General features: G+C 45.4%; 2 protein-coding genes across 15 annotated transcripts in view; one reads left to right on the top strand and one right to left on the bottom strand.

Moving 5' to 3' along the window:
• The window catches only part of LIG6 (DNA LIGASE 6), a 235,071-nt gene that overhangs the window by 195,172 nt on the left and 14,037 nt on the right, over positions 1–25,862 (bottom strand). For all 14 annotated transcript variants that reach the window (XR_015264265.1, XR_015264262.1, XR_015264267.1 and 11 more), the window contains one exon: positions 10,056–10,137. Coding sequence is in view for 7 of the 14 variants with exons in the window: in XM_086787878.1 (XP_086644004.1) it covers positions 10,056–10,137 (82 nt within the window). In the remaining 7 variants the exon portion in view is untranslated. The remainder of the gene's footprint in view (positions 1–10,055; positions 10,138–25,862) is intronic.
• LOC147639155 (uncharacterized) lies at positions 13–4,949 on the top strand. The gene is made up of 3 exons (XM_086783689.1): positions 13–280; positions 3,834–4,122; positions 4,154–4,949. Exons 1-3 carry the CDS (start codon positions 13–15, stop codon positions 4,881–4,883), a joined length of 1,287 nt encoding a protein of 428 aa, XP_086639815.1. The 3' UTR covers positions 4,884–4,949.

Consider the following 25,862-nt stretch of genomic DNA (forward strand, 5'->3'; position numbering starts at 1 on the left):
ATGGTACATGCTATGCCCTGGTCCGCAAACAAGGATTATCAAAGTCTTATACGACATCATTGTCCTGTATGGGTTGAGGTTGTTAACTTCCCGGACTATATGCGTGAAGAGTTGCCTGGCCTAGCTGCTTCTTTGGGACAGGTCATTTGTCCTCCACGCCCCATGGGAAACCGTAACAGGTTCTGCATTCTCTGGGACACTGATACACCTACCCCTCCTTCTATTGTAGTGGAAGTTGAGGGAGTGCAATTGGGAAAAAAGTATTCTGAATTGAAGTGGGGTGTGTTTGCAGGAGCTTGTTTTGCCTGGCACAAGTTTGGGCATCTAGCCTCTGAATGCCCCAATGGTTTTGCATCAGCCCCCTCCCAATGCCTTGCCGCCCCAGACACGGGAAAAGAATGAGAATTTGCAAGCTAAGACAGCAAATAGAAATGGAGCAAAGAATGCCAAACCAATCAATCAGGTGTAGTCACTTGCTCGAAAAGGAAAAGAGAAGATGAAGGAATCTGCGGGGATTGATCAGGATGGTTTTCAACAACCTAAGAAGGTGGTTGTATTGAAGCAACGCCCCCTTCAATCTCGTCAATGGGATGCTTCTTCTCCCTTACCAGGACAGGCTTCTACTTCAGCTCCTGTCCTTCAAAATTGGGTGGGGGTTTTGAAGAAGGGCATCCCCATATGTGATTCAGAAGAAGGGGATAATGCTATGTCTTTCATGGGTCATGATGGAATGCAGCCTATGCAGGCAGAGGCTTTGCCTCTCTGATGTCTTGTTTTTGTATCTGATACTTTGCTGTATATACTTCTTTCATGCCTCAAACACTTAAGTGCTTTACCTACAATGTACAGAGCCTCTGCAATGTCTCAAAGTGGAGGCTTTTATGGAATTATGTACATAAAATGCAGCCAGATATTGTTTGTTTGCAAGAGCAACACTCCATGGTTGGTCATCATGTTTATTTTGGCGGTTATGATATATATTATGCTGGTACCACTACCTACTCAGGTGTATGCATACTGGTTAGACATGAGCTGGAGCCTCAGTTAGTCTTCAATGACAGCAGTGGTGGCAGATGGATGGTCATACAATGTAATGTCAATGGTGATATTCTTGAGTTTGCATCAGTCTATGCTTCACAGACCTCTGCCATGAGGGCTTCATTATGGGATTCTTTATGCAGATATCCATGGAGATCCAATGCATTCATCTGTGGAGATTTTAATAATTCCCCTCTGCCAAGAGATAACACCACTTCAAGATCTCATATGCTATCATTGGAAAGGCAGAAATGGGACAGCATGCTTCTTTCTGTGCAAGCTAAAGATTTATGGGTGCTTCTCCAAGGGTCAGTGCCTGGATATACTTTTCATCATAATGCACTTACTACATACTGGGCAAGGCTTGACAGATGGTATTTGTTTTACCCTCAACAATTTGCAGATTTTAGCCCTCATCTCCTTATAGATTTCTCATTGGGCTTGTCAGATCATTCCCCATTGTGGATGAATTTGCAGCTTGGCATGCCTCTGGATGATTTGCCACCCCTCTCTAGTAGATTATTGCATGTTAATCAGGCTTATTTCCGACATCACTATTTCCAGCAAATGATCAGGCTTGCAATTCATCCCTTGCCTTTGCATGCCCAGGAGGACATGAATTATGCTTGGGACAGCTTTGTCTCTCGTATGCAGAATGTCATTAGGAAGTATGGCAAAACTGGCATATGACTGAATGGAGGAATGAGGTTAAATGGGCAAAAAGGACAGCACAACAATTGACTGAATTTTCAGAGTTAAGGCCTCTCTCTGATTTAGAAAAAGATTCCCTTTCACATGCTCAGTTTAAATTGACTGTTAATGATCAGAGGAAATTGCACAAATGGCAGATTAGGGAATGCCAGAATTATTTCCAGAAATTATTCTCCGCTCCTGGTTCCCCATCAAATCAAATGACTGAGGCTAGGACTGAATTTCTCCAATATGTTTCTGGAATAGTGGAAATGGATGAAGCTCTTACCTTGGAGAGACCTTTTACTGACACAGAACTTGATAATGCATTCTTCCACCTCAGCAAATACAAGTCCCCTGGCTGGGATGGCCTTACGGTGGAATTTTATATTTCTTTTTGGGATGATTTGAAAGAAGTCCTCTTGCAAATGATCAATGTTGCCTGGCAAGAAAATCAATTGCCGCACTCTTGGAAGCATGGCATAGTCAAACTTGTGCCCAAAAAACATCTGTGTGACCATATGTCAGATTGGAGGCCTATTACTTTGATGCCTGTAGTTTACAAACTCATTACCAAAATGATTGTGCATAGGCTTCACAGGATACTGGATGCGGGACTTCATCCTCATCAGTATGGGTTTGTGCCGCGAAGACAAATCCATGACAATATATCCAGTTCGAGGCTAGGGCTTCTCTGGAGGTTGGGGAGGGGGCAAGATTCTAATTTCTTGCCAAGTGGACTTGCATTAGTGTTGTGTCATTTCACTTCCTTGCCCTTTCTTTGCTTTATTGTTCTATTTTTATTATTGTTGCTGGGACGTCACTCTCACTAATATAAATGTTAGGCTCCTCATTTGTGACATTGGGTGCACAATTGTTAAAGTATAATGAGAAGTGAGGAACAAGACTCAATTAGACACATTCTAGAGGAGGCAATGAGTAGACAATACGAGAGAACAGTAACATGAGTATAAGTCACATCATATATGTAGACAACCTTACTAAGTTAGAACATCATCAAGACCCAAGGACACCAGAATTCCATTACACTAACACCTTGACTGCAATTGAATATGCTAAGTATTCGCATCAAGATGTGCTTATATTGCAGGTGGATATTGCTAAGGCATTTGACACTGTTCAATGGGATTTTATCTCTCAAATCATGACCAAGTTGGGCTTTGGTCCCAAGATGGCAAATGCAGTTTACTGGCTTTATTCTGGCTCTACTTCTCAGTGCATTCTTGGGGGTCATCTGTCTCGGTCATGGACATTGGGTCGATCAGTTAGACAGGGTTGTCCTCTTAGTGCTCTCTTATATGCCATTGCGACCCATCCCCTTTTAATGTATCTTGATCATCTTACAAACATAGGACAGATGACTGGTCTTAAAATCCTTGGAGCTGCATCTTTTTTGGCACAAGCATATGCTGATGATTCCTTCTTTATGCCACAAAATTCTTCCCGGGAAGTTCAAATGCTTATGACCACTCTTTCATTGTATGGCTTAGCAGCGGGATTGCATGTCAATTTTGACAAATCTAAATTACTTCGCCTGAAACAATGTGACTGGCATTCTATTCTTTGGCCGGGTCAGGTGGTGCATTCCAAAGATGTAGTCAGACATCCCATAGGATGACACATCACCAGGAAGCAGCAGCTAAAATGGATCTTCCAAAGACTTCAACATAAACTGGAATACTGGAAGATTTCTACTTGGCCTCTTCATGTCAGGCTCAGAATAGTACAGTCCATTGTAATGTCCTATGTCCAGTTCTATTTGCCTTTGCTGCATTGGTCCTCCAGGGATATTTCAGCCTTTATGTCTCAAGCTATGGAGATGTTATGGAGGACAAAAACTGCTGTGAAAGCATTGAGACTGATGAAGATGGAAATGGTGTGCTCTCCTAGGATGCATGGTGGACTTAATGTCCTCAATATAAGATATCATGTACTTGCAAGGAAGGCGACTATGCTGCATACTTTGTTCCGCCAACAACAGCCATGGACTTGTATGCTAGCATCCATGTGTGTCAACATGAGGACTTGTGCTTATGGTCATTGGATTACTGATCATTGGGACGTTGTCATTGGGAGATTTGTAGGGAAGATACCTGGCTGTCCTTTCTCCACTGCTCTGATACTTGACTGGAAACAAGTACTTTCTAAGGTCAAATGGAATCCTGATAATTGCTCGGGGACAAACTCAATGAGGAAAGAAAGTATTCATTGGAGTGCCATCTTTGACATTCCACTCGCTTTACAGGAACCTGTTCGGGCATACAATCTCATGAAATTGGGAATTAGATACATACATGATGTGGTAGATGATCAAGGCTATGTCTTATCTTTTCCTCAGGCCACTGCTTCCTATGCATTGGGAATGCATCATAGGTCTATATGATGCATTGGGAATGCATCATAGGTCTATATGGAAGAAAATTGCTGATTTATTACATCCTTTTCTACCTGTTCCTCCTGTGGCTGACACAGGCAGGCTTACGGATTGGCAATTGCAACCCTCTGCTACATGCACTCATCCTGTTCCTCTTCCCGCCTTAACCTCCATCAAAGCTTACAGGCTTCTTCAGCCTGCTCCATGGATTCAGCAACATGCTAATTCTCTGTGGCATATAAGGAAGCCCCTCTCATGGTGGCGGAAGAATCTCGGGATGTTATGGAAGTGTAAAATGCCATTGAAACAAAGACTTTTTCTTTGGAGATGTATGACAGGCACATTGTCAGTGGGGGTCACACTTGCTAAACGTCGCATTGCACCATCCACGTGTTTAAGATGTCAGGCTCCTTCAGAGACTGTTCTTCATTTGCTTTGGCACTGCCCGTGTTCTAGGATCCTCCTCAGGAGAATTTCATATTATCTTCGGCTCCGTTTCCCGAGTCACAGATTTGGGAAACATTTCTGGCTCTTTGGCAGATTTATGAGGTCTTTGTCTCAATACTCACTATTTCTCTCTTGGGTGAGATATTGGGCTCTTTGGACAATCTGGAGTGAGCATAATTTGGCATACTTGGGTCGGCAGATTCACAAGTCATATGAATCTTTCCGAGCCTCATTGCGGCAATCCTTATATGATGCCTGCCATGAGGGTGATATGGATGCTTCTTGCATAGAGCTTTTCTTTTTATGTTTCTGATCTTTGGGATACTCTCCATTTCGGAGACCTCCCATCATGTAAATTTATGAGCATATAAATATACTGCACTGGATATTACCAAAAAAAAGTGTGTGTGTGAGAGAGAGAGATTTGAGTTTCAATCTATGAATGTGTGTGCACGCGCACGCGTGTGTGTGAGTGTTGGAGTCCGTGCAACACCGCCGCCTGCTGCTTCAACAACGCGAGCCGCCTTGCCCCCTCCGCTACTTCTACAACACCAGCTACCCTCCACCCCTGCCACTCTATGAGGACATTTTGAAGTTCTCCAATCTAGGCGATATCCTCCTTGCTGGAGACTTCAATGCCTAAACTGCCGGTGCACAGGTACCTTTCTTTCAGACAAAGGATCCCATGTACCAAGAGATCAACACTATGGGCACAGATCTCGACCAGACATCACACGACATGAAAGCCCATACAGACTATGGAGAGTACCTCCTAGCCCTTGGACGAGCTCATGGATTAGCCATTTATAATGGCCTCCCCAGAGGCCTAGCTCCAACGCCTTCACTTGCTACCCCTTCGGACATGGATCTAGTACAGTGGACTACTTGGTGGGCTCTCTCCTCTTGATACCCCGCATCTCGGATTTTACCATGCCCCATTGATGGTGTAGCTGATCATCCATACTTAGCTTTCTCTTGCAACCACCCTTCACACGCCGCAGCTGCTTTCCCTCACACCAGAGCCACCCCCGGACCACCTGGAGGGACGGTTCCACATAACAATTGGAATGATGAGGAGTGTTGCGAGACCCGTGCCCGCCTACAGCGAGAGGTCACTCTAGGCTCCACCACTCACCAGCAGGCACAACATATCATCCGTTGTCTCATACGGAGAAAGAAGCGAGCCTACCTAGCTCATCTTGAGCAAGGGTTGCACCAGTTGTTTCTGGGACGGGACTGTAAGGAGGCCTGGAGGCTCTTCTAGGATTGTCACCCACCGACCCCGATCACCTCACCCAACATATGGCATGCATATGCCACCTCCCTTTAGTATTTACCACATCCCCGGACAACCACCTCTCCCCCACCCTCCTAAGCCTCTCCCCCCCCCACTCCTCTTCCTTCCACTTGAGCATGGTCAAAGATGCTATTGACAGGATGCAAAATGGGAGAGCACAGGATCATAATGGATTGATTGCCGAGCACTTCACATGCGAGGGATGTATTGGCCCCACTTCTGGTTCATATGTTTAACAAGGCCCTATTCGAGGGTTTCCCCACCAATTGGTCTTCTAATATCATTGTTCCCATTCTGAAAGCAGGTGACCCCATGGATCCCGGTAACTACATGACTATTATAATTGGTCACATATTGGCCAAGATTTATGGATGGATCTTGGAGCATGAGCTCAGCAAATGGGCAGAGGTGGAGAGACTCAGAGCAGCAGGGGCAGGCAGGTTTCCGGAGAAGGCACTCCACACTGGACCACATCTTCACATTACGGGGTATCATTGAGGAGGGGAGAACACATGGGCACCGGATATATTGCTGCTTTGTCGATTTCCGTTAAGGCTTTTGACACAGTCCCACAGGCCAAATTGATGAGGAGACTGCAAGACATGGGAGTACCGCAACAGAGATACTTTGGGGGGTCCTCACACTCTCTGAGTCTGTCAATGGCAGAGTGCGGGCCCCAAGGGGGAAATCAAAGGACATACATAGCACTATCAGGGTGAAACAGTGCTGTCCCTTATATCCCACTCTATTTGGGCTCTACATTGATGAGGTGTCTCACTACATAGACAGACACAGAGGTCCAGGAGAACTTTTGGCAGGAGTTTTGATACCCATTCTATTGTATGCAGATGACATTGTCCTCATTTCTCACTCACCAGAGAGGCTGCAGAGACACTTGGATGCATTACAGGCCTTTTACGAGGATCAGGACCTCACCGTAAACCCTGGGAAGACCAAGGTTATGATCTTTAACAACTCCTCACAATGAATACGCAGATCTGCACAACAGTTCACATATAGTGGGGAGCCAATGGAGCATGTGACATCTTATTTATACCTTGGGATCACTTTTACCAGACCGTGTTTCTCTATGCAGATGGCAACCGAAACCAGATTGATGCGCGGCTATGCAGCCTTGGGCTCACTTGAGAGACAATGCTCACAGATACAGTTTCATGAGCCAAGGACGAAGCTCTCGCTATTTGACACACTAGTCACACCCGCACTACTATATGGATCTCCCATCTGCGGTCCTAGTTTATACCACAGGAGACGGAGGGAGGAGCCAGCTGAGACAAACACAGAGGATGTATATGATGGGTGAAAGCCGATGGAGAGGCCGCTAGTATTGATGATCTCACGCATGATTATAAGTAAGCCATCAGTGCCATACGAGATTGTGCAGGCAGAGATAGAGGTTGCACCGATTGTGATAGAGGCTATTTTCCAAACAGTGACATACTGACACAGATTATGGGAGCTCCCACTAGACAGATACCCTAGACTCGCCCTAGATAGAGATAGCTGGCACTAGACGGAGACACTGAAGTGTTGGTATGCCCAAGTGAGCACTTGGTTTGGTATGCATGGCATGCACATGGAGGCCCTCCCTCCATTCTAGTATAGCATAGAGGCGCCCTCCTTTGCTCTCAACCGCACAAAGCTGAACAAGGTCATCAAGAAGGACATCGTGAGACTAGATACTCAGAGGACTTGGCACCTACCCGTCCAGCCCCTTGGGATGAAGATGGCCTTTTACAGGGACCATTTTCTTCGCCTGACAAAGGACAGCTTCATCACACGCCCGCACTACATGGACACACATCTGTCATTGGGGTGTGATGTGTGATTGGACAGATCCGCACCTCATCCCATCAGTTGAGAGTGGAGACAGCCAAATATGCGCCGAGGGTAGTTGCACCAGAGGATAGGATATGTCGGCTTTGTCACACAAAGGCTGAGACAGAGGCCCACTATGTATGAAGATGCCCAGTATACTATGAGATTAGGGGAAGGTTCCACTGCCTCTTCCAAGATGGATTTGGACCACTTTCCAGGATCATGGTTCCCAGACTAGAGATGCTTGGGACTTTTCCTCCTAGAGCTTCGTAGACACAAGGAGTCCCTTTTGCAGCCTGGACCAACGATACCCATCAGAGGACCAGTACAAAGAGCTCTCACCGACTTCTTCCAGACCAGAGTGACAAGGGCGGATTCACCCACTACACCCGACCTTCAGGCTGATGCGGGAGCTCGACCGAGAGAAGTGACACTGGATAGAGCCATTGAGCTATGCAAAGCCCGGTGCCCTTGACCTCGTGGTCCCCACCCACGCCCACGTCACTACAGGAGGATCAGAGCCATCATCCCCACCACCACAGGACTTTCTCCCGCCGGCCCAGCTTTACTACATTGGGTGCCATGTTGCAGCATCCTATGCGGTTGCACACTTTTTGTTTTGGGGTCAGATCTAACATTTCAACTCTTATTACTTTCTTTGATTTTTATTTTTAGTACCCATGATGATGTATTTCATGGACATGATGTTAACCTTTTGGTCTCATAGATCATTTTGGCCTTTTATAGACAGAGCCACTAAGTTATGCAGAGCTCGACGCCCTATACCGCATGGCCCACGGCCACGCCACCACAGGAGGATCCAGGCCATCATCTCCCATTATCAGAGGACCTTCTCCTGCCGGCTCAGTTTTAACACCTTGAGAACCATGTCACAGCAGCCCATGAGGGATGTATTAGGGTGATATGAGAGCTCTCTGCTCATGTACCTAGATCAGATTTTATAGTTCCAGATTTTTGTTATCTTTCTTTATTACTATTTTGTACCTAGGATTATGTACCTCATGGATATGATGTAACCTTTTGGTCTCATAGGTCATTTTAGCCTTTTGAAGACATTAGTACAACTCTCTCTCTCTCTCTCTCTCTCTCTCTCTCTCTCTCTCCCGATAGCTTTTTGTTTTGTTTCTATTTTATTTTCCGTTCCATGATGAGATATGCCATGGACATTTTGTATCACTTTGGTCTTATAGGCCCATTGGGTCTAGACGCTTAATATATCTTTCTCTCTTTCTTTCTCTCTCTCCTTGGGCAAATAGGCATCTTTTTCATGAGGTAGAAGAAGACGATTTTTAGCATAACCAATCCATACACATACTTTTTGGCATGGTTTCTTGCTTCTCCAATCCTTGGATTAGCCAAAAAATGAGTGCTACACTATTGTCCAGCCCTTGGGAATCATTTTCAACTACTATCTCTTGGAAAAGTACCTAATGAAGATGTTTTTGAGCATTTATGTTGTCGAGAATTGGACCAAAAGGTGATTTCTACTTACAAATTTCAGCAAATTCATGGGTAAAAACTTTTCCAAGTTCTTCTAACCTGCTCTGCATCTGCGTGCTTGACCAATGACCATTAAGGTCTCCTATGTGTCGACCTAGCACACACATGCTTGTGTATGGATGCCACTGGAGCATTATTGCTATTTGTGGCAGGACGCTGGGGATTGGGGAGTGAGGTCCTTCGTGACAAAAGCTATGGAACCAAGTAAAAAGTGTCCGCAGGGGGGCAACAACGTGTTGGACAACCACAGCACCTTGGCCGATCACGCGTAATACGCAGCTATGTTATTTTCTAATGTTAGTTATAAATATTTGCATTCATTCTAAAAATTAAAGGAGGAGATAGAAACATGCCTAAACTGCCAAAAACCCAACTTTGATAAATGACGTTTGCAAAATGTTTTCATTGCATGAATGTCATTGGAGATCTGCAATGTGATGCCCATGAAGCTTGTATCCTTAGGAAACCTTAGTATTACAATCATATTACAAGGGGGGTTGGCCCTTTCCGACCCTATTGCAGTGTCATTTAAATTTCAGCATTGCTATCTTGTTTGGTTTTGTGTCATTTCATCTTGTTTAATAGTATTAATACTATAAGTGTGGCAAGATTGTGCTCAACCCCATTGGGGGCAATTACAAGCATGCGCATAGATATCATTCTCAAGAAACATGGATGGCAGCACACTCTACCTTGGTGTTAAGAGCACCAATGGAAGCAAATTATGAAATCTTTATTGACAAGCTTACCAATAGAAAAACCCTCAAGTTATATTGGATAAAACTTTCAAAAATGACTGCAAAACCCAAGTCTCTAAGCAAAGCATACCATATTCTCATAATCAGGTGCAATACGATTTGTTGCAAGGTACACTGCAGGAAGCACAGCTTCAGGGGATAAAGCCAGCAAACTGTCATCCAAAGAACCCTAAAACAACCTGAGAATGCTGACAATATCAAACATGTAATTTACGGAGACAGAATCTGAATGGGACCTTAGCTAGTTTCTTCCTTAATGCGCACGTACAAGCACAGGTGCGGTGCAAATACACAATGAGTAACAACCATAAATAACTTGGTATTAAGGAGAACACTATTGATCTACGGTGCACACAAGCTTGTGTTTGTGTGTCTAAGTACATCTGCAGAAAGACAAAATGCTCAAAAAGGAAAAGAAGAAGTCTTTTATATTTCAGCACCAACGGTTGAAGCGAAAAAAAAAGGGGGGGAGGGTTATCCTTTATAAAATGGTTGTTCATACGGACCACTTTGAGGTTGTCAATATTAGACAAGAACTCTTTCTAATCACTTTCTTAATTCTTGCTAGTGTGCTTGTGTGAGAGAGAGTGTGTATGTGAGAGGTGAGTAGGGGAAACTACCCATGGAGATGGAGCCATGCTTGATGACAACGGATACGGGAAGGAGTGAATGAAGGAGCTCTCCACAGGCAAGGGCGGATACCTTGAGCTTGGCTCAAGATTGGCTTATCAACTAATACCCCACAACACTAAGGAATTAGAGGAGAGGTGTAAGCTTCTTTTCGCCTTAACACAACACTCCAATAGCAGCTAAGGGCATCAACTCGAATTTATTTGTCCAAAGCAGGCTGACAAGCACTGGCCAACAGCAGCATATGGGGCAGCAACATAATCTTGCACAGCATTAAATGCTAATACTAACATTTTTTATCAATAAAACAGGCTGACAGTGTTTTTACTGACCGACCAGCAGCCCAATGCCCTATATAAGCAAGTGCCTAGTTCTCCGCCTAAATCATCAATCATCAAATCAGAATTCAGTTCATCGAGTTAGTCTTCATCCTCTCCAAGCAACATAGAAGCCCCTCTTCAGCATTCAGCCACCATATGTGCAGTCCTACAACTATCCTGGACTTGCATCAGTGGCCCAAAAGAGTCTTCTACAGTGCCCTTGGATTGGTGGATTCTCAGCCTACGTACGGTCTTCCTCATCCTTGCGTTGGGCAATCATGGCTCTTGTTCTCAAGCATTGTCCAGAAGTTCTCCAAAGAAGTAATACAAGCAAATACTCCTACTTGCATGAGGGAGGCCTGCAATGGGTATTTGGGACCCAATATTGTGTCGTCTACATTCTCGTCTCTCTCTCTCTCTACTTAGTGATTGGATGCTAAAGATCTCACCAAAGTAAAGGTTTAAAGAAGGCCTTGCTGCGTGTTACCGAGGTCAGCCTCAGTGCATGTAACATGACTCTTAAGCAAACGTCTTTACATCATTGATGCTTGGAAAATATTGTCTGCCATCCTCCCAATAATCTCCCAAGCTGAATCGCTTGCCAAGTGGAGTGGTTTGAAGGGAGAATTGGGAACCTCTGCCAAGGTCGTAGTATACACCATACCACAAATAGCATACAAGGCATCCGCCAGATTGCCCTCTTCACCCTGAATCGGTACAAAACTGCTCCTTACTTGATGAAGTATGGTCCTCTTCTGATATGAGACATGAGCACAACACAATCTTACAGCATACTTTTTGGGCCTCTAAGCATCGCTAACACAATGTTGATTAGTCTCATATGGTGCATGGAATCTAGGTCAATCATGGCTCTAGTAACATGGTCCTCTTGTGGGGACCCAAGTGGAAGCACTAAGCTCTATCACTCTTGATTACAACGTCAAAAAGGAGCCATCTGAAAAGGCCTTTGTTTGTTCATAAAGCCAACCCTACTCACCTCAAATCCACTGAAGATCTCTCCTAAAAAGAGTAAGGAAGATTGAGAGAGTTAAAGAGAGAGAAAGTTAGAGAGAGTTAGAAAGAGAGATTTAGAGCGAGAGAGAGAGAGAGAGAGAGAGAGAGAGAGAAAAAGATTTTATTAACGTCTTCCAAAAGACTGAACTCGGCCTATGAGACAAATCAGTGTACCTATGTGGGGTATCCTCTGTCATCCCAACAAAATGAAAAAGTACTGAACTAAAAAGCTGAATCTGGGTGTGCAATAAGTACAATGAGTGGGGGAGGGGATGGAGCTCTACTACTAGGAGAATGCAAAGCTATATGCATGGAGTATACAATCATGATATGCAACCTAGCTAGCTCCATCCTGTACCATACTGGGGGTATAAAATGGTATACATCAATGAAGGGGGTGTCCACAACTCCCTGAAGAACATGCCTGGGTCTGCTCTGAAGCGAGCCAGTCGCTCCGCACCCTCTCTGTGAAACTGAGCCCTAATCTCTGTCATCTCTTTCTGGTATAGGCGTGGTGTCCGAAAGCCAGGTGTCCTCTGTCTCCTGCGGGCTCTGAGTATCTCTGCTCTCTGGAGAGTAATTCCCTGCTATGTAGGGGCTGGGAGTGGGATGGATCTCTGAAAAAATGTAGTAATCTGTGTCTGTCGTCCCCCCTCTGGAGCTGTCTGAGCCTGTAATGATGTCTCTCTGTGACGCTGTATGTCTAGAATGAATCTCCCCAATATGCCCTGGTCTGCTGCCTCAAAGATCTGGCGTAGGAAATGTGGCTCTCTGAATAAAATGGGATATCTCTCTCTGATGGCTGTATATGCTCTACATCTGCATACATAATGTTCCTCACTCTCCACCTCCTCTCTGCACAATCTGCATACCCTCTCCTCTCGGGGGATCCGTGCTGCTCTGCCAGTCTCGATCAACAATCGATGTGATGAAACTCTAAGCTGACCAATAGCCACTCGCGAGCCGTGTGGTAAAAAGCCCTCCATGTATCTAGGCCTCTCTATAAATCCATCATCAGTGATACAGTATACTCATGAAGTGATCTCTGTAGTATAGCATCTTCGGTGGAAGAGGCTGTGTAGGCGATATCCATGTCTCTTGTGTATAGAGCTGCCATAGGTCCAGTCTCAATACTCTGTTCCTCTCACTATGAGAGAGACGGATATGTGGTGCATTCCTGTCATACTGGAATGGTGGTAGATGATCCATGTCTAGGCCATGCTGTGAGAACCAATGTGTGACCTGTGCATACCATGATCCTCTGTCTCCTGCCTCAGCCAACTGTCTAGATGCCTCAAAAGCACTGTATGACAATCTGTCCTGCGGCATCTCTATGAATCTGTCTAGCAGGCATATAGTCTGGAATATGGCCTCTACCATCATAGGAGGCGCAGCAAACTCTGCTCGGATAATGTCATGAGGTACTGACGGTTTGCTGTATATCATGCGTGCCATCATGAGGGCCTATGGTCTCTCTATCTGTGTCCACCAATGGGTAGCAAGGTCTCGCGCCCATACCGCTGCTCCATACATCAGTGCCGGTGTGACTAATGTGTCAAATAGCCAACCCTTCATCCGAGGCTCCTGAAAATGCGCCTAGTGGCACTGTCTCTCTAGCATAGCCAATGCTGCATATCCCCGTGTCAATCTAGCTCTGGCTGCTGAACCCATGGTGAAGCGCGTGGCTGCTGCAGAGAAGGTAACCCCTAGGTACACATATGATGTCACCACCTCCACCTGGCGTCCTACGAGAGTGAATGTCAGCTGACTCCTGCCCTGTCTCGATGTATGAAAGACCATAACCTTGGTTTTCCCAAGGTTCACAGTAAGACCCCTCTGTGTGCAGAAATCATGGAGTGCATGTAGATGCTGCTGTAGACCTCCTGGAGACTCAGACACTAATACAATATCATCAACATAAAGCATAATATGTACTCAGGTACCTGCTAGATCAACTCCATCTCCGCCTCCCCGTGTAATGAAGTCAGCCACCTCAATGTATAACCCAAATAGCGTGGGGAAAAGTGGGCATCCTTGCTTCACACCAATGGTGCTAGCAATAGTCTCGGACATACCTCTTGGGCATCTGACTCGCCCAAAAACCTGCTCATATAATGCATAGATGCCCCATGTCATATCTGCTGGAATGCCAAGAGACTACAGGCGGCTGAAAGAGCCTCTCTCGTGGTACTGTGTAAAATGCCTTGCCGAAATCCACAAAGCAGCAATAGAGCTTTCTCTTCCTCACTCTGGCCTGATCAATCATACATCTCAAAGTGAATACATGGTCAGTGGTAGAGAAAGCTCTGCTGAAGCCTGCCTGCCCTGATGAGCGTAAACCTGCTCGCTCAGCATATAAGCTAAGCTCTTGCTCCAACACTGCACCATAGAGTTTGGCTAACACGTGGCCAACCATAACCGTCCTGTAGTTGCTCGGATCGAGCATATCCCCTGTTTTGTCGATCAGCACAATGGTGTGCATCGTCCACTCCGCAGGCAAACCCTCTGCTAGTGCCCTGTTAAACAGGTGTGCAAGACAAGGAGCCAAAGAATCTACTGCATATATGAGATGCTCACCCTGAAGGCCCATATGGTCGGTGGCCCGTCCATGCTGTAGGCGGCGGATAGCTTCCTTTACAATCGAGTGGGTAAAGAAGCTAGTTGTGGTAGGTCGAGGCTCCTGTGGCTGAGGTATAGGCGGCTGCTGTGGGGCGTGGTATAGGCCCTCTGCATATGTGTGCCATGTCTGTGGGTCTGCAATGGGTGTTGGTGTCAAGGGCTCTCTGAAGTGCCGCTATGAGATAGGGCTATCTCTACTCATAAAGAAATGGAAGATCTCTAGCTCCTGTATCTCTGCGAAGGCCCGCCTTTTGCGGCGAGTAAGTCTCCTCATCTCTCTCCTCGACTCCTGCTCTGTGATGGCTCCCAAGGCTCTCTGTATGCGGAGCCATGAGTATAGGGCTCTGCACCCATCATCATACCATCTGTTATGGGGCATAGTCCCACATCTCGCAGGCTCTCCTGAGTGGACACGATGTGGGAAGCTCTGTAATGCAACCGTGTGTAGAAGTGATGCCAGCTAGGCTATAATGGTACCCATAGGTGCCAGGGGATCCATGAGTAGCAGCCCATCCTCTACTCTGCCAGTAAATATGTCTGCCATGTCGTGTGTGAAGTAGATGGTAGTGTGTGGCATGGGTATGAGCGGGACTCCTGATACTGGTGATCCGGCTAGTGAAAATGCCAAGTATGTATGATCTGCCCCAATAGGACGAGGTGGGATGAAGAATCAGGTGACAAGCTGTAATGCCTCCAAAGATCCCATAATGTAGTCTACCACAGTGCCTCCGGTCAGTGTATGACCCCCACGTGGGAAGCATGTCAGCCCTCCTGATCCCGGCCACTGTAGCATCCCGTTATAAATAACGAGACGATGCCCGGCTCCCAACTCTAGTAAGTGGTCCCCATAATGTCCTCTGTCTGGTCCAGTGTCCTCTGATGCCCGACTAGCCCCTATCTCCTCTGGATCCACAAGGTGGAGGATCTCCATGTCATCATTGTTGGGTGTTGGACTCACACACTCACACACACAAACCTGCACATTAGGGTTAGGTGCAGGATAGAGAAGCTCACACAAAAATGAGAGAGAGAGAGAGAGAGAGCCAAAAGTGTGGTATCCACAAAATGCAAGTCAACCCTTGCATGTGTGCCACATCCATATAATATAGAAGTACAAAATATTCTATGTTAGAGTGTCCTTTCACACTTGATGTCCAAGGGGAAAAACCACATGGAAAAAAGTGCCCTTGGTTAAGCCCTGTTCACACATAGCACTACCATAAGTGACCATATGCCTACAAATCCTCCCTGTAGTGGAAGTGTGAACCTGTACAAGGTAGCAGATCACTCTCTGTATGAGAGTAAGCCCAAAGCTTTGCGGAAAGCTTCAAACTTTTCTCGAGGTAAAGCCTTTGTGAATAGATCTGTAACATTATCCTGTGTAGGGCAGTAAGATAAACTGATCTCCCTGCATGTAGCCTCTCTCTGACATAGTGATAATGAATCTCAATGTGCTTGGTACGTGCATGAAATACTGGATTTCGTGCCACGGCCATAGCACTCTGGCTATCAGTGAGAATGGTGGTGGGTGTCTGCTGACCCTCACGAAGATCAGCCAATAGTCTCCTCAACCATACACAATCTACTGTAGCTGTAAAGACTGCCCTGTACTCAGCCTCACAAGTAGATGTAGCAACAGTGGGTTGCTTTTTACTCAACCAAGATATGCATGAACTGCCAAGAAAAAAACAATTCCCACTGGTGGATTGCCTGGTATCATAATCACCAGCCCAATCTGAATCACTGTATGCATAAAGCTGCAAGCTGCCCCCCCTGGGATAGAACAAACCAAGATCCAGGGTACCCTTAAGATAACGAAAAATGCGTTTGACTGCTTGCCAATGCTTTGTGCCTGGGCTGTGCATGAATTTGCTCAACAAAGACACCCCAAAAGATATGTCTGGCCTCGTGTTACACAAGTAAATGAGGCATCCCACTGCCTGGCTATAAATACCGGCCTCAAAAGGCTCTCCAATATCATGCATAGTAAGCCATACACCTGGTTCTACCGAAGTAGAAATGGACTGTGCATTCTGACAAAATTGTAATCAGCAAATAGTCAAGTTCATTCATCAGATCTTGAAGTCGTCATTCAGCATGAAGTTAGCATCGGCATCGGCATCATAGATTTGTTCATAGATCTCATCTTAAATGTAATCATTTGCATCATTAATATAGTTGCAGTTGCCCCCTTGAAAGCGAAAGCAGATGTGTTTACATGCTTTCGACACTTTGTACCAATGGCTGAAAATATGTGTGGATGTAAAGTCCAAACACTCTGCTCAGATAGAGGTGGAGAATACATGTCAAATGCATTCATGGATTATATGCTTCAAAAGGGCATCAAACACCAATGTTCTGTGCCTTATACACCGCAGTAGAATGGTGTAGCTGAAAGGAAAAATAGATCTCTCATGGAGATGGCAAGATGCATGGTGAAAGCACAAAAGTTGTCTCACAAATTTTGGATGGAAGCTATAATGTGTGCAACTCGTGTTGATGAACAGGTGTCCAACAAAAGCTTTAAAAACCATAACACCATTTGAGGCTTGGTATAGCCGAAAGCCAACAGTGGATTATATGCAAGCCAACAGTGGATTATATGCGTACATTTGGGTGTTTGGCATATGCACATGTGCCAGAACAACTCCGAACAAAGCTAGATGACAAAGCAATTAAATGCATTTTTGTGGGCTACAGCAATGAGAGCAAAGGATACCGTCTTTATAATCCAAGTACACGAAGGATTTTTGTCAGTAGAGATGGGTATTTGCTGAAAATTCAGAACAGCCCATGTACAGCTTGTATAAAAGCAATGATACAGGCATACAGGACATGTTTGATGGACTTTTACCCATTGCAATTAGGGGGGATTCAGATCAGCCAGCCCCAACACAAGAAAATCCTCATGTAGAACATGTGGAACAGCCAGCCATTCAGCCCCCTTCTATGGAAGAAGTGGAAGATCTTGTCAGTGAAGAGCAAACAGCCATAGACAGCCAAGTCAGTGCCAAGATGGTTGCTGAAAACTTTGCAAGAAAGCAAACTTGCAGCTCCACTCACAGGTAGAACAAGGGCTAGTTCCAGCCATGCTTTGGATATACATCGTGGGGAGTCTGCATTAGCAATGGGCGGGCTCTTTGATTTAGAAGAGCCTTCTTCTTATGAAGAAGCACATGAAAATGAGCATTGGTTGCAAGCTATGCAAGCTGAAATTTCTTCTATCATGAAGAACAATACATGGGATCTTGTGGAATTGCCTAAAAGCAAGCATGTCATTGGAACAAAGTGGGTGTACAAAGTCAAAAGAAAGTCTGATGGTACTATTGACAGGTACAAAGCAAGACTTGTGGCTAAAGGCTACTCCCAAAAAAAGGGAATAGATTATGAAGAGACTTTTGCTCCTACTTCGAGAATGACCACAATAAGATCAGTGCATTGGCTGCACATAAAGGATGGATAGTGCATCAATTGGACATCAAAACTGCATTCTTAAATGGGGATTTACAGGAGGAAGTATATGTAAATCAGCCCATTGGTTTTGTAGTTCCTGGCGAGGAACATAAAGTATGCAGGTTACACAAAGCATTGTATGGGTTAAAGCAAGCTCCAAGAGCTTGGTATGATAAGATACATGCTCATCTAACCAGCCAAGGTTATGAGAATAGTCCAGCTGAAAGCACATTGTATGTGAAGAAAACCGATGCCGATATTCTCATAGTCATCTTGTATGTAGATGACATGCTCATTACAGGTACTAGCAAAGCACAAATTTCAGATTTCAAAGCTGAATTTGATATGTCAGATTTGGGGCCTTTACACTACTATCTCGGCATACAGTTTATGCATACAAATGATGGCATTGTTATGCAGCAAACTAAGTACATAAAAAGTTTGCTAAAAAGGTTTCACATGGATGAATGTAAATAAGAGACATCTGCTCTAGAGAACAAAACACAAAAGAGAGAGGGAGAGAGAAGCTGTATAAACTCTGCTCTATACACAAGATCCGGTACAATAAGGTGTGGGGAACCAAGGGTGGTATTTATACCACCCTCCTATGCTGGTCGGCCACCAATAAGACAGCCGACAGCAGTCCTTGTTGTCCACGACTGGAAAAACGGCCAATCGGCTAGTAAAGTCAAGTCGTCCACGACAGCATCAGCTGGCCAGAAGAGAAGCATCAGTCGGCCAACACAGGACTGCCCCGCGACCAAGAAAAAATGAAAAAAATACATGAAAAATGGAAAAAAATGGAGAAACACCTAAATGGGCAGGCACACCCACAACAATGGCCCTAGTGTGTAATGTACAGACATGAGATGACTACTAACACCCCCTCTTAGCTCCTAGATGTGGAACCAACCCCAGTGAGCTGGAGTGCTACCAGAGCATAGCCTGAGGTAGAGACTTCGTGAAGAGGTCCGCCGCATTGTCCTCCGTCGAACAATAAACAAGCAAGATGTCACAAGCCAAAATCTTTCTCACGAACAAAGTGATATTGTATCTCTATGTGCTTGGTCCGGGCATGGAAGACCGGGTTCCGAGCAATAGCTATACAGATTGGGTTCCTTCTATGGAAACCCAATCTCACCAAGCAACCTCCGCAGCCACACAACCTCGCAAGAAGCACCACAAGCAGCCCGGTACTCTGCCTCTATAGATGACAAGGCAATAGTTGGCTGCCTCTTGTTGCTCCATGAAATAGCTCTTGAGCCAAGGGTAAATCCGTAGCCTGATGTAGATCTCCTCGTGTCTACATCTCCTCCCCAATCTGAGTCACTTCAACCTTGGAGTCTGACTCCATCCATCGTTCTCTCTCTAGTGTCATAGAAGAGTCCAAGATCCTTCATACCCTACAGATACCGCAAGATCCGCAATCCTGCGTCCCAATGTGTCTTCAAAGGCGTCTGCATGAATGAGCTCAACAGTCCCACGAAAAAGCTCAAGTCCAATCTGGTGTTCAACAACCAAATCAATGAACCAATGAGCTTCCGATACAAAGAGGCATCATCAACCTACTCACAAGAATCGTTCACTATAAGCTTGGTGTTCGAGTCCATCGGTGAAGTAATAGGCTTGCAATTCTCCATCCCAAAGGCCTCAAGCAACTCATGAACATATCGCTGCTGAGAAACAAAGAACTCCCTTTGGGCCTGCCAAATCTCCAATCCCAAGAAGAAATGGAGTAAGCCTATGTCAGTCATCTCAAACTCCGTTGACAAGGCAGCCTTCGTCACTGCTATGTGCTCCACATCACCGCCAGTGAGAATGAGATCATCCACATAAAGGATAATCAACGTGACCAAACCGCATTCTCGAAAAAAGAGATACAAGTTAGGATCTGCAGCTGATCTCTAAAATCTTGTTCGTAGAAAGAAGGAATCAATCTTCTGATTCCAAGCCCTGGGAGCCTTCTTCAGACCATACAAAACCTTCGCAACCTGAAACCATCCCCTTTGATCCCAGAACCTCAAAGCCTGGAGCCTGCTCAACATACACCTCCTCCTGCAAGTCACCATTAAGGAACGCAAATTTTACATCCATCTGATATATGGGCCACCGTTGAGAAGAGGCAAGGGCAAGAACGGTTCGAATCGTGGTCATCCTTGCTGTCGGTGCAAAGGTATCCTCATAGTCGATGCCAAGCCGCTCAGCATAACCCTTAGCCACAAGTCTGGCTTTGTGCTTGTCCACGGACCCATCAGACGTATACTTGGTCTTAAAGACCCACTTGACACCAATGACTGATCGTTTTGACGGCCTCAAAACCAACTCCCAAGTTTTATTCTTCTCTATGGCATCCAGTTTCACTTGCATGGCTTTCCTCCAAGTCTCCTGAGAAAGAGCATCCTTCACGGAAGTGGGCTCTTTGTCCCGAATGATACGAGACATCAAAGCATAGTTTACCTATAACAGCTCCGCTAAATGACTTTTGTCACGAACTTTGTGCGATCTTCGAGGTCCATCCTCTGTGGTCCACTCGGAGGGAAGCTCCGTAACACCTAACTCCCGAAGGATGTCTAACAACCACTTTGGTACTCGAACAAAACACGGAGCCTCCAATTGCTGCTGGGGCTCATCTCCAGCCTCGGGCTCAACCTCTACAACTGACTGAGGCTGTCTAGCTGGAACAATAGACTGGGAATCATCCTCAGACTCATCTGGTTCTCCAAGAAGTGGCGGCTCATCAACAATGGAAGCAAGAACATGCTCATCTCACAAGCTTCTGGGACTTCGATTCAAGCTTCCCCCTCTACTTCTTTGGAATGTGAACATAGGCATCACTCCCAAACACACAGAAATGGGAGACATCTGGTTTCCTGCCAAAATAAGCCTCAAATGGAGTCATCTTTTGGTACTGAAGTCGTCGGAGATCGGTTGAGGATATAGACAGTCGTAGCCACAACCTCTCCCCAAAGTGGACGAGGAAGATCACGATGCTCCAGCATTATCACGCTCTGAATCGGGCTTCTTCTCAGAAGACTTCTCTGATGAAGACTTCCCTTTGCTCTTATTGTTATTGTTACAGCCTTTCGACCGTTGGCCAGTCAAGGCCTCAAAACCTATGGAGGGTTTGTAAAACGCTCTTCTTAATCCAAGACCATAGGCACAAGCTCCTCCCATGTGATGGTGCTAAGCCTACCACTGGTGATCAAAGACGAGTAGAAAGCTGAGTACTAAGAGGTCAGATGAGACAGCAAAGTGATGGCCATGTCCTCTAAACATATCTCCTTTCCCAACCTGAAGAACCTCCTGCTGAAGAGCCTACAACTTGTTGATGTGCTCCCGCATTGTCGAAGACTTTGCAGGATTCATCACCAGCATCTGGACTTCCAAGGAGATCCGCTTCATGGGTGATACCCTATTATACAAAGAAGCCAAACATTGCCAAATCCCTCTAGCCAGCATCGTATGTTTGATATGATTAATCACCTGTGGTGTGCAATTAAGGAAGATGAAAGAACACACACCGGCATTGACACGGGTAGAGAGTAAAAGCTCCCCGTCCTCCAACTCCGGCCGTGAAACACCAACCACAATAAAATCAGCCAAGTCATCAAACTCCAAGACAAACTCCATCATTACCTTCCATATGCCGTAGTTGGTCCCGTCCAACTATTGATCCACCGAGAATGTGGGGAGAGTAGGAATCTTCACGTGCTTCTCAGCCATCTCAAGCAAGTCTGCCATCTCAAGGATTCACAAGGTCTTTGTGATGGGAGGGTGGGTGGGGAAAAAATGAAGAGGAGGTTGCAAATAATATGCAAGGTGACTGTCCAACGGTGATGACCGCTTTCTACCCGATCTCCAAGTCCTGAAAAGTCCAACCAATCTCCAATTAGCACCACAAATGTCACCATTTGGCCACCCAATTGGTCCACCCGTGCTTTCTTATCATGTATGTACATTGGACTGGTGTCCATGGCAATTGTTTCTGCCGGGGATTGATGCCACTCATGTGATACTTTAGACTTGGCTTTCCGTTGGGACTTGTGCCTCCGTGTACATGCCCGGAAATGCTTGGTGGATTGGTGTTCCATTGGGTCTGGTACCTCGTGTACTTGCCTGGAGCACGTTTATTTTGGTATAGTCTCATGAATGGGGATTGTCCATACCAATGCTGCATTGCATAGCATCTTTATGTGCTATGCAATTGAAATTGAAATTGCATGCTACATTGCATAGCATCTTTATGTGCTTGCTTGCAATTGAAATTGCATGCTGTTTTCATGCTTGCTTTACCAATGTGTAGTTTCGGGTAAGGGGACGCCCGCCCGTGAACCATGCGTGCGAAACTGTCTGCTGACATGGTTGTGTGGCATGTGAACAGGTGGTAAGTATTACCCAATCTAGGCTCAAATAACCCTTAGGACTTGGCCAATATTTATAAGTGAGTACGTTCCCACTTCATTAAAGTTTGGACGCCCAAAAGTCACTTATAAATTATGACCGCTTCCAAGTTCACACTCACTGAAGTCCCGAGGTGGACAAGACTCAATGTCCAAGACCTGATTCTCCCCTTTTACTCATAAATGGGCATCTCCCCATGTCTCTTCACCTGATTGGACCCCAATTCACTTACTTATTAAGAGAAAATTCGTGTTTTCTCTTCATGAAGATTTTTGGAGGCTGAAAACTCTGTTTTTCCACCATTTCTCTCCATTTCCAAGCTCTCCATAGCCATACCCAACTTGCTAGGGTGTTTTCCAAGCTTCCAAGAGTGTTTCCAAGTGCTAATCACTCTCCTACTCACTCCCAATGAGACTGAAATTCAGCAAAACAGCTCTCTTTATTGCTGTAATTTCTGGTCTTTTTGCTGAAAACCCTAATTTCAGCTCTCCTTTCTCAAGTTGAACCATAGGGGAAGCTTTCCCAAGGTTCCCTTCATCCTCTTGAAGACTTTTGTCATGAAGAAAGGCGACAAATCAAAGATCTCAACACTCCAAGGACTTCCATCACGAAGACTTCCGCTATCATCGACTCTACTTGCTATTGGTAAGCTTTTATGCTTAAATATGGAAGCAAGTAGCAGGAGGAAGGAACCGGATTACAAGATCACATACCTTGTGTAGTGTTCTCTTGTCCTACGTGCTCTCTTGCAGATTGTTGCTACCATGTGTTGGTGGAACAATAGAGAGCAAATGGTAGGGAACATGGGCACTTGAGAGGGTAGTGTGGGTTGCAAGTCTACATCGACAACCACTTGTTTGCAATACTGTATTCATATGCATTGGTACAATGTCTGAACGGGACAGCTAGAGAGCTTTTCTGTGACCCACCAGACTATGAAGACAATAGCTCTCACAAATCACACATGATTGCTTCTGGAAAAGGACATGGCAAAATGTACGTCAAAGCATGAAATTGTGTGAAATATAGAAGACTCTAATGCCTATCCAAAAAGGATATACCTTCCATCACAATGCAGTCAATGACTACTGGGCTAGATTGGATCGATGGTATATGCTAAAAGCAAATCACTTTGATGCCTTTACTTGCATTATGGCCATAGACTTCTCTATGCAAACTTTGGATCATTTCCCTTTATGGATGACTTTGTATTTTGGCATGACTACACATGATGTGATAGAATGTGCAGCGGAAGAAGAGAAAGTGGAAACACGAGAGAGAGAGAGAGAGAGAGAGAGAGAGAGAGAGAGAGAGAGTGATATGCAGCGGAAGTCTTTGTATTGGAAGATCCTATCACACAAATGCTCACACCGTCTTCTGTATCCTGAGTTTCGTGAGTTTAGCAATCCATTTCAATACTTCAAACTTTAAAGAGATGAGAGAGAGAGATATGATAACTGTACACCAGATTGGGTCCCGAATTACCCACTGAAGGGCCCCCTATCCCGATAATGAGATAGTATTTGCTTTATTTCTTTAGAGAGAATGACTGTGGACTCTAGATAAGCCAAACGCAAGATCTCGGAGGATCGGAGAGTGGCTGAACTGTACACGGCTGTAGAAACACCTCGATGACCTGATCTCGAGCCTATGCACTCTTCCCAAGGGCATGAGGAAGGGCTGCACACCTGAGGCTGAGAAAGAAGAAGGTGGACTGTTCTACACTATGTTAGAATGCTGAAAACACTTATGAATGCTGTGTTACCTTCACCAAATGACTGCTGCATGTATGGATGATGCACAGAAGGCTGGACACTGCTGCAAACTGTTGATTCAGGGCTGGAAACTGCTGTGGACAGAAACGCAGGCCTGTAGGGAAGCTGCTGAACTGAAAACGCAAGTGTTCTGAGGCTGCTGGACAGAAACGCTGAGATGCTCTTGTACGGCTGGACAGAAACGCTGATGGACTGCTGCTGAATTCTGGCGTTGATCTGAGGTGGGGCTGTAGGCTGAATTAGGGACTGAAGTGATGCTGATGGCAGGCGCCTAGGGCTGACTGAAGCAAGGGGTTCTCAAGGGGCTGGAGAAGCAAGCTTATGAGCTCCAAGGGCTGGATTAGTCTAGGGCTGAAGGCAAGGATACTCCTAGGGCTGAGGAGGAGAGCTCTTAGCACAATGAAGACTCAATGAAAAACTAAGCCCTTTGCAAGCCTATTTATACTAACTGGAGGTTGGTCATTTAACAAAGTTTATATTTATAAATGCCCAATAATGCAAATAATGCTAAATAATTACTATTAAATATGGAAAAAATACCAGATAAATCCTAGTAAATTCCCTAAGACTTCTGGGATGTTCTAAATGATGCACAGGCATATGAATGCATATTATGCAGGATGCAGAGTGCTTTCTGATGCAAACCCTAAGGCTTCTACTGACTCTACATGCATGAATGATTCTCTCCAAGTGGGTTAAGGGACTTGACTGACTGACTGACCCGCTAAGGCTGAGGAATGACCTACGTAGCTCGTGCCTGACTTATCCTAGACTGAGGATGTACAATGGGGTCACAACGTACGACAAATATCATCCTACTAGGTTCTAATACTGTAAAACTGTTGCACTTCTGATGATGTGCCATCTTGTCACCATGCACTGAGTGCAGAGTGCATGTGACATTCCCTCCTGATTAGCTTGGCGGCAGGTTCATGGCTTCCAAGTAGTCCGCCAATAACTGGGGGTACTCCTGGAAGAACTCCTCGTCGAGCCATACGGCTTCGTGGGTGCCTCGATCTCGGAATTTCGTATAGAACTGACGAATCCGTCGACCGGAACCATGCTTCCATCGATGAAGAAGGATCTGCTCAGGCTCAATCACTTCTGCCTCGTCTACCACGTCTGGATGCTTTTCATCTGAAACATGAAACACTTATGGACCAACATATGGTTTTAGCCAAGAAACATGGAAAATATCATGCATTGTCCAACTCGCAGGCAACTTTAATTTCATGGAGACATCACTTAGCTTCTTAACTATTGGAAAAGGGCCAAAACTACGGAATGAAAGCTTGGGACAACGTTTGCCCACTTGTTTCAATCTCTGCTTCATGATACGCAAATAGACCCAATCCCCTTCCTTGAAGTGGACATCTCGTCTAGACTTATTTGCCTGTCTGCTATATGCTTCCTGAGCTTTGGTCAAGTGGTCCTTGACTGACTCAATGATCTCGGAAAATGCTTCCGTGGTTTTATTAGCCTCTAAAGATGGAGACACCAGTCTCGTCAAAAGAAAAGAAAAACGGCGACCAAAGGCTGCTTCATATGGAGTCCGTCCGACACTGGATGAATGAGTGTCGTTTAAGATAGCTTGGACCAATGGAAGATAGTGCTCCCATTTGGACTGCTGATCATGATAGTATGACTTGAGGACATCAAAGGCCA

Source organism: Cibotium barometz, chromosome 4, assembly GCF_041138505.1.
Source record: "Cibotium barometz isolate CiBa-2024 chromosome 4, ASM4113850v1, whole genome shotgun sequence".
Lineage (NCBI taxonomy): Eukaryota > Viridiplantae > Streptophyta > Polypodiopsida > Cyatheales > Cibotiaceae > Cibotium > Cibotium barometz.